This window comes from Neltuma alba, unplaced genomic scaffold (genome assembly GCF_004799145.2).
Source record: "Neltuma alba isolate B1F8T4 unplaced genomic scaffold, ASM479914v2 tig00003559_pilon, whole genome shotgun sequence".
Classification (NCBI taxonomy): domain Eukaryota; kingdom Viridiplantae; phylum Streptophyta; class Magnoliopsida; order Fabales; family Fabaceae; genus Neltuma; species Neltuma alba.
Genome location: NW_021633333.1, coordinates 23,223 through 32,276, shown reverse-complemented (window position 1 = coordinate 32,276; position 9,054 = coordinate 23,223). Strand labels below are relative to the sequence as shown.

General features: G+C 33.5%; 1 protein-coding gene across 2 annotated transcripts; it reads right to left on the bottom strand.

Moving 5' to 3' along the window:
- Nucleotides 1-645: 645 nt before the first annotated feature.
- On the bottom strand, nucleotides 646-7,685 carry LOC114741884 (LEAF RUST 10 DISEASE-RESISTANCE LOCUS RECEPTOR-LIKE PROTEIN KINASE-like 1.2). Of its 2 annotated transcripts, none has more exons than XM_028930136.1 (4): nucleotides 6,823-7,685; nucleotides 2,136-2,186; nucleotides 1,751-2,014; nucleotides 646-1,667 (listed from the first exon to the last, which is right to left on the bottom strand). In XM_028930136.1, exons 1-4 carry the CDS (start codon nucleotides 7,613-7,615, stop codon nucleotides 688-690), a joined length of 2,088 nt encoding a protein of 695 aa, XP_028785969.1. In that variant the 5' UTR covers nucleotides 7,616-7,685; the 3' UTR covers nucleotides 646-687. The 2 variants fall into 2 exon arrangements, with proteins under 2 accessions (XP_028785969.1, XP_028785970.1); XM_028930137.1 differs by having other exon boundaries at nucleotides 2,136-2,174; nucleotides 6,823-7,684.
- Nucleotides 7,686-9,054: the final 1,369 nt, after the last annotated feature.

Sequence of the window (9,054 nt, the reverse complement as noted above, 5' to 3'; positions counted from 1 at the left end):
TGATTAAGTCAGCCACTAACCAACTGGCCCAATGATTTTACTACCCATAATTGGATGAAATCAATTCAAAAAATACTTATACACCACACAAAAAAAGTAAGAAATTGCTCTTCAAAGGAAAATCATATGCTTATTTTTTGAAACATGTACAATTTGTATCTCTTTTTCCCATTACTTTTTTTTTCTTTTTTATTTCTTTTTTTTTGCTTTACACCGCCTTCAGTTCTATTTATAAGCTTCAAATTTAAAGAAGAATATAATCTCTTCTATAAGCTTTAATTTGAGTTTTTCTTAACATTTAATATTCTTTTTAATTTTGTCTTTAATTATGTATTCTCTTTCATTCGTTATACCACCTTTCATCACATTTTTCTAAACATTCTTTTTTATTCTTTTTTCTCATTTATTAGAAAAACATATTTAGAAACAAAAGCATATTTATAACCTATTTATTATTTTTAATTAATTTTAACTGATTATGCGTTACCCGTAAATTAATTATTTAAAGCTTATCAATACTGGAAGGAATATAATTCAACTGTGCATGCATTTTCCCTCAAGCCTCAACTATGAGTATATGATGACGACTGTGATATCATCATCCTTTGAAAAAATAGAAGGATGGATCAGGAATTGATAACCCAATTTGCCTCATCTACATTTTTTCTCCTGAAACATCAACATGAATCAAGCACTCGCATTAGGGGTGGTAGATTCACTCGTCCATTTTTCAGTCACAGTATTGGGCGAAGAAGGAGGTGGGTTCACCTTCTTCAATAAGCCAACTTCTTCCTTCTCCGGTGACACTGACGGCGGCAATGGCGGCCGCGGTGCCAATGGATTCACATTACTGCCATCTTCAAGATTCTCAACCTCACCTTTCCCACTCTGAATCCTCTTGAGCGCTTCCAAAACCTCTTCCATGGAAGGCCTCAAATCTTTATCTCTCTGCAAACACTGAAACGCCAATTCCCCCACAGAAACCACCATCCTCTTCACTTCACTATCATTCTCAAACCCCAAACTTGGATCCACCAGCTCCACAAACGCACTCTCCTGAATCTTCTTCATCGCCAAACTCGACAAGTTCACTTCATCCTTACTTCTGCTTATATCCACCGCAGGTTTAGAAGAAATCAACTCAATAAGCACAACCCCAAAGCTATACACATCACTCTTACTAGTAAGCTGGTAACATTGGTAGTATTCTGGGTCAACATATCCTGGAGTTCCTTGTGGGGCTGTGGAAACATGCGACACATCATTGGGGAACAATCTAGAAAGTCCAAAGTCAGCAACTTTAACGTTAAAATTGCTGTCTAAGAGGATGTTGCTGGTTTTGACATCACGATGGATGATGTCTGAAGCATGAAGGTAGACCAAAGCACTTGCAGTTTCTATGGCGATTTTGATTCGAATAGGCCATGAGAGTGATGCACAGTTCGATAAGTCACCTTCAAGATGACTAGCGACAGTGCCATTTGAGATGTATTCGTAGACAAGGACGAGGTCTTGGCTACGCCGTGAAGTGCAGCCATATAAAGACACAAGATTTTTGTGGCGTAAGCGTGCTAGGATCTTCACTTCATTTCTGAACTGTTCTACTCGTCTGTAATTGTGTTCATATAAACGTTTCACAGCAACTTCTCGTCCATCAATGAGTTTTCCTAATCATTAAAGTTCATGTCAGAGTCTATGGTTGGAGATTTGGCAGAAAATATGGACATCTGTGAGAGAATATATAGCTTACCATAGTAAACAATTCCAAAGCCGCCATCTCCTAGTACTCTTGCTTGGTCGAAGTTGTTTGTTGCTTCTTGAAGCTGTTTGCAAGAGAAAAGTGGAACTCCCAAGTAGATATTGCCATTTTCTGGGTCTGAGTTTGAATAATCAGCAGAAAAAGAGTTTCTGGGTTCGAATTGATAATCATCATCAGAACCATGTTTTCGCCTGTAACACCATCGTCCAATGAGCCACACAGTCATCAGAATGACCGAAAGCCCAATGCCTAATCCTGTTGCAGCAGGGAATCTCCATCTTTAACATGTGATAGAATTTTACTTCTCAAATATTACAAATTCATAGTCATTTAAGACGATAAAGTAACTAATGAATGATGAATATGTAAACATTACCTATTCCTAGTCCCAGCTTCAGAACCCTGCTCCTATCCTCTGCAGCAGGAACTAAAAAGAAGAGAGTTTTTAGTTTAAGCAACAAAATCTAAAGCAAAAGACAATAATGAGAATCATGTTAAGCTCACTAGATAAAAAGGTAGAATCTCAGACTCAGTTTTACCCTTAAGGAATCTCACTTGAATATTCAAACACAATCTAGAGCCATACCAGCTCTTGTTAATTTATCAAGATGTTAGGCCAAAGTAAGAAATAAAATGCAATATCTGCATAATTTTTGAGCTGTTCAAGATGTTATTATCCTGTTGTCACTTAGAACAAAGCACATCTTTTTGGACTAGAATATCCATAGACCAAAAAACTAATTAGATTGTACCTGCATCGCAGTTAAAGATTCTGTTGGGGTCAAGTTGACAACAACCTGCTCTGTCATAATGACACTTACTACAATAATTGGGTAATTGTACTTGAAGAACGACCGTGGAAGTTATGAAAGTAAAAGGATCATCAGAATCAGGGAGGTCTTTAACAGGAAACTGAATAACAGAACATGAAGATAATAAGCTATGGCTCTGATTCCTCTCTCGATATGTAAGATCATAAATGATATCATAGTCACCACAGGTAAAATTGAAGAAAGAAGAAGGCAGGGGTTTGATGTGGAGGGTTCGGTTGCATCTAAAGAAGAATCCATTGTTTCTGATCTTGAAAGAAGCCAGAGGAGAAGGGAAGGTGAGAGGAAGAGTGTAGTTACTAACAAAGGCTTCACAACTTCTGCTTCTTAAATGCTCATGGAGATCCAAGTCTCTGATAACAATAGTAGATTCAGCAGAAACAGAAAAACTGAAACTTAAAACCTTAAAGGTTGTTCCTTTGTTGCTTAACAGAGTTTTGGGAACATCAGGATCATGACAACCTTGTATTACAAATAAGCCACAGTCTCTGTGTTCTGTGGTGGTCCAAGGGAATTGGATCTTTCCCAGATATCCACAGTCAAATGAAGTAGGACATGTTGATTCTGCAGCTTCAAGAAGTGGAAGAATGCATGAAAGCAAGAAGATGATCCTAAAGACAAAAACTGAAGCCATACCCTCAAATCAACAGAAGGGAATAATCTGATTCACTAAGCTATGGCCTTACTTACTATAGTCTGCCTTTGATCAGAGTGAAAGATTATATTAAATAAAAGTAGAAGGGAAAGCAATTTCAAGTTTTGGTTGTTGACTAGCAGCAAAAAGACTTTGACTCTTGAAAATGCATACCATTTTGGTTTCAACCTGCGTCTCTCTACCTGAATGTTTTGGTATATCTGTGGATTCTAATTTGAAAGGAAGAAAAGAAAAAGATTGAAACTTTCAGGAAAAGATGGGACGTTGAAACAGCGAACACAAAGTTCCAGAATGAACGAAAACAGGCAAGTTTCTGATAAAACATTCTTAAATAAGTGGAATCTTCCACACCAATTAATATTGACCTCCATGAACAATAACATAAGTGTACCTTCTCTGAATAATGCATATATATAGTCTTCTAGTCCTAAGAGTTAATTAATTTGAAAATATTAAGAAAGCTAATTACTTAATTATAATAAATATATATATGATCTTCCTAAAATATTCTTGGAGCATTATATTATATATTAGTTTATAAGTTAGATAAATTAATTTGAAAACAAAATGATGAATATGAAAGATTAAGTGAATTAAAAATTTATTACCCAATTTAGCTTAGCTTCTTAACAAGCTCATACATTAAGTACTAGAGGAGTAATATATGAACAAAATCACGTGTTCCTTCAAATGACATTCTGGGCTTATATGATACTACCTCCGGTCCTTAATATAAGACCCTGTTTGACTTTTATTTTGGTTCTAAATATAAAACCCCAATATACTTTGTTTCTAATATTTATACTTTTTTTTTCCAAAATAGCACTTCTAATAATAAGAGTTCTAGTCAATACACTTAATTAGTAAGGATATTTTAGAAAAGACAACATCTATTTAGGACAAATAACTAAATCAACTTACTTCATTAATTTCTTCAAATTAATCAATTGACTCTTATAATTAGAACCGGAGGTAGTACAATAATTAAATATTTATTTTGCCATCATGAATAGAGACATTTTGAAAACTCTTATTTCTCTTGTTTTTTAATTACCGTATGCAAGTAACATTGATCTTCACCCCAAAAAAAAAATCCATGGATCTGAATACTATTCAAAGTAAAGTACGTGTCATCAATGTTTGAAACATAAGCACGTAATTTTATATTTCAAAGTATTAATTACTGTTTTTATTATATTATTTTTTATGGCAACTTTGGATGCGTTACGTTCACAGGAAATTAAATTATGTTATCTGTAATTATCACTGCAATTAGCACGCCTAATCTGGAACTTAATTAAACCAGAAATACATGGTTGACTACTTCGAATTTTCAATTTTGACTGCCTTCTAATACGGAAATAGTTATCTATTTTTGACTAATTATATTTTTTTAAAAAAAATCAAGATGTCAATGGTTGCCACTTTTTTTCGTTTTTGTTTTGGGTGGGAGGAAACCCAAATTTGAAGAGTCTAAAAACGAAATAAATTCAAAAAGTAGCAAACACCAATCTCTTTCTTTGAGTCAACGTCTTCCTTCTTAATACAAGTGACAAACATTATACAGCTTGCAAACCAAAAACTTTTTTACCTCATGGAACTTTCTTTGCATTTAATTAATTATGTGAGCACCAACAAAACAAAAAAAAAGACATGGGAAAATTTAATATGTAACCGAGTTATATTTGCCTATAACTAAATAATCCACTTTCTTTTCATCTCTCTTTTAGGATTATAACACAAATTAAAAATATACTTAATATGTTAACATTAATTTTTATATTTTCTATTATAGGGAAAAAAACTTAAGTCAGGTTTCTTATATCTATTATATTAAATTTTCTAATGTCCTTTTTTATCTTATGTGGATTAATAATTAAATGCTATTAAATATTAATATTTTAAAAATAGAACATAAAGTCATGTTTAATTGAAGAATTTAACATAATGGATACAAGAACTTGATGTAAGCATTGTACTCTCCAATATACTCTTAAGTTATTTTATTTACTATTTTCATAATTATCTCTCTTACCCAATAATTAAGCTGATGATGATGAAGAAGAATGGATGTGGGTAAAAATCAAGAATCCAAATCTTCCTAAACAAGAACAAGAAAAAGGAGTGGTATTATCTTCTTTTTTTTTTTGTTTGGGGTAATTAAAAAGTAACTGTTCTCTTGGGCTTTTAAAATAATAGATAAACAGAAAAAAAACAATTCCCAATATGATTTTTTTAAAAAAAAAACAATTCCCAATATGATTTTTTTAAAAAAAAAAAACATATTGGAATAAGTTCAATTATTTTAACTCAAGATGCCCTTTCTTTAATGAAATAATTAACATCATTCGACTAGCCTTTTACTCTTACTCTTGCATCTTTTCGCGTCCATTATTATACTCGTAACCAAATCCTTTGTATTAGAGGTGTGCAAAAATCTAGTGATCGTGCAGTGCTGCAATTCAATCTGGTTCAGTCTAGTCTAAATAAGCTATGTAATAAAATTAAACCAAACTAGACCAGATTGGTTAGTCGGGTTAGACTGGGTTCCAGACCAAGTAATCAACCAACCTGGACTGGTCTGGTGCAATCCAACTTGAGGTGATCCAATCCTGTTCAATCTAGTCCAAATAAGCTATATAATGTTTATAGAGATTCTTATTTATTTATGATTAAGTACAATATTTTAGAATGTGTTTTATTTAGTTAAAGGCATTTTGGATTGACTTAATTCTATTTATCATGTCAAAATCTTGCTTTTCGTAAGGAAAAAAAATTTTTTAAAAAGATTGGAAACCTGGATTGCCTAGACTAGTCCATTGGTCTGGTGGACCAAATTCAATCCAACCTAACCTGAGTGAGTATTGGACTAAACCAAACTACAAACTGTCAAATTCAGCCCAACAAAAAATTAGACTAAACTTCAAGTTAAGCTCTAATCTTGTTTAGTCTGTCCATTGTGCAGCCTTACTTTATCTAATAATGTTTTACTTCCTTCAGTAACATTAATCTGCCAAACACCATAGATTTTTTGGTCCGGCCTCATCACATGAAAACAAGATAAAGTAAAACTATCAAATGTTCATCTGAAAAAGGCCAAAACTTTGTAATCTAGAGAGCCAATAGCCATTAAACCATTTATAGGAAAGTCAACACAGTCATATCACATTGATAACACAACGCCATTATACTTCATTTACACTAAAATCTTTAAGTAAATTATTAATCAAAAGACTCCTAAACAAACTTCATATGTTTCGTTAATCCTTCTCAGAAGACTCTTCCATCCATTAGACCCTTCTATCTCATTAGTTTAATTATCTTATTAAATTTTCTTAATGGAGACAATCTGATCAATATCGCTAGATGTAATCACTTCTTTCCATTGAATTTTAAACCGTCGTTGGCCTAAGTTATCGTCTTTAGTCCCAATTAATATCATCAATTATGAAAATCAAAACTTTTTTCAAATACTAGTGACAATATTTTAACAAAAAAAAAATTAAATAACTCGAAATTTTATAGAAAGGTGAAAATTAGTATATTGCAGTAACTTGAAAAGGATTGAGACCACTAACCGGTATCGCATCTGACGGCATGATCTCTATCTGGGCAATAGCATCTGAAACTGTAAACATTTTTGCTGGAGTCGAACCCACACTTGCCTCTCGTCTTCGAACACAAACTGCAACTCGCCACTAACCAATTCAACACAAAACCTCTTCTCACCACATCTATGTTAATCTCTCCTCTCGTTTGATTCTCACTAATCTTCGTCCTCACCACCGTATTATTACACTTCTCCGTCGCAGACCTCAAATCTCCACCCTTCCCCTCCGTCATGGCCAAAACTGGATTCGTTTCGTTTTCTGCAGAACACCCAATTCGGTGCTTCAGAAGATTCCCCGGCAGCAACCCCAGATTGCATCCAAACAACAAGAACAGGTTCGTCTGGTTCGGAGCGAAACTGAATCTCGTCCCGTCGATAGTGATGTTGTGAGTACGAGGAATCGCACATGATGATGATGTGGCGTTTGATGAAGACAAAGCAGCTTCGGACACTCGAATTGACTGCGTGATGTAAGAAATTTCGTGGATGATGTAGCGGGTGTGGGAGATATTGAGGATAGGGAACGCATTATCGGAACAAGAAAGGCCGAAACCTGGGTAGCCACAGAAGGGTTGTTGTCGGCCTTCGATGTAAAAAGGGTAGGTTATGGTTTGGTTGCCGCAGGTTGCGGGCTGACAAGCTTCGAACTTTGGGTTCAGAGATGAACACGAGGTGAATCTGGCGAGCGAACAGAGGAAGACGAAGACGAAGACGAAGAACGAGGAGGAAGAGGATGGGAAGAGGTGGCGGTTTTGGATCATTTGGGCTGTGTCATGTCAGAGTGTGGATATGGCGATAGATATGGAAAGCCGAGGGAGAGGAGAGAGAGAGAGAAGAGAATTACAATTATTGTTATAATGAATATAATAATGATAATTAACGATAACACAAAGAGGTGGAACTTTGAAGTTTGAATGAAGATATGACAAAGGATTTGACCTGAAATTCGAATGCTCATTGCAAATTCATCATCCTCTCCCACTTGCCTTTACATGGACATATCCATATCCATATCCATATCCATATCCATACATTATACTTTATATTTATTTATATCATAAAATCACTTTTAAACTATATTTTGATTTTTATCCAAATATCTCATTAAACTTTTTAAAAACCTTAATAGTTTTGAAATATATTAAATACTTTATTTAATAAAAATACTAAGAAAAAATAAATTAATACAAAAAATAGTATATTTAGTAAGAATAGTGTCAAAAATCATTTAAATTTTATAATAAATTTAATTTTATACTTTTTTAATTAGTACGTGTTAATCGTTAAAAAAGACTTCTATTTAGAAATAGAAATTATATATAGGTATATGTATATATAATATATATACACACATTGTGAGGAAACAAAGATACACGTGTGTGTGTACACATGTGTGGGCGTGTGTACATAATTACATGTTTATATTGATATGTATATCTTTGTGTATTCTCTCAATTTTATTCTTTTTATTTTTTTTCTAAATATAAGTTTCAATTAAAATTTATTAGTTTATTTTCTTCCAGACTGCTTAAATTGAATTTAGATGGTTTTAGTTTAATATTTCAAATACCATGAAAAATGGGGACTTTATTTGTCCGCCTGTTGTTTCTTTAACTTCTTGTGTAGCTTCTAAATTGGACTTTTATTGGGTGGTTGAATGAATTGAATGTGCGCAGAAGATTTGCCAGATTGGAACCTATATGCGAGCAAGTGGAGACGACTTGATCAACTCACGGCCACAACTTTATTCCCCTTTTTTTTTGGCCAAACTTTATTCCCTTTTATATGGTTTTCACTTTTTCCACTTTAAGAAGGGAAGCGCCTCCCATCCCAATGGCTCCTAGTTCCAACATCTCTAATAATTATCTTGACTAGTATTTTGATTTTATTTATAACCCAGTTTTAACATTTTTAATAATTCATTCATAATTTATTCATAAGTAATTTAGGAGATCGTTAGCAAAAAAAATTATGAGATCATGCAACCTTTTTCTAATATTTATTAAGAGAGAAAAAAGTGCAGCTGACTGAATCCTACCTGTTTTGAAAATAAACAACTGGCACATACTTTCTTTCCTCTCCCCCCAAAAAAAAGACCAATACACTTAGCACTACTCTTAAATTTATTAAATTTGTTGCTAAACTATCGTTATTAAACCCAAAAACCCCTAACGGATGGCTAGTAACCCAAAAAGAGAAA

Coding starts and splice junctions, on each gene's coding strand:
- LOC114741884 (XM_028930136.1), bottom strand. CDS start 7,615: ATGATCCAAAACCGCCACCTCTTCCCATCCTCTTCCTCCTCGTTCTTC. Junction 2,187..6,822: donor TGCCGTCAGATGCGATACCG/GTTAGTGGTCTC, acceptor TCTTCTTTTTAG/TTCCTGCTGCAGAGGATAGG. Junction 2,015..2,135: donor GAAGCTGGGACTAGGAATAG/GTAATGTTTACA, acceptor CTGCTGCAACAG/GATTAGGCATTGGGCTTTCG.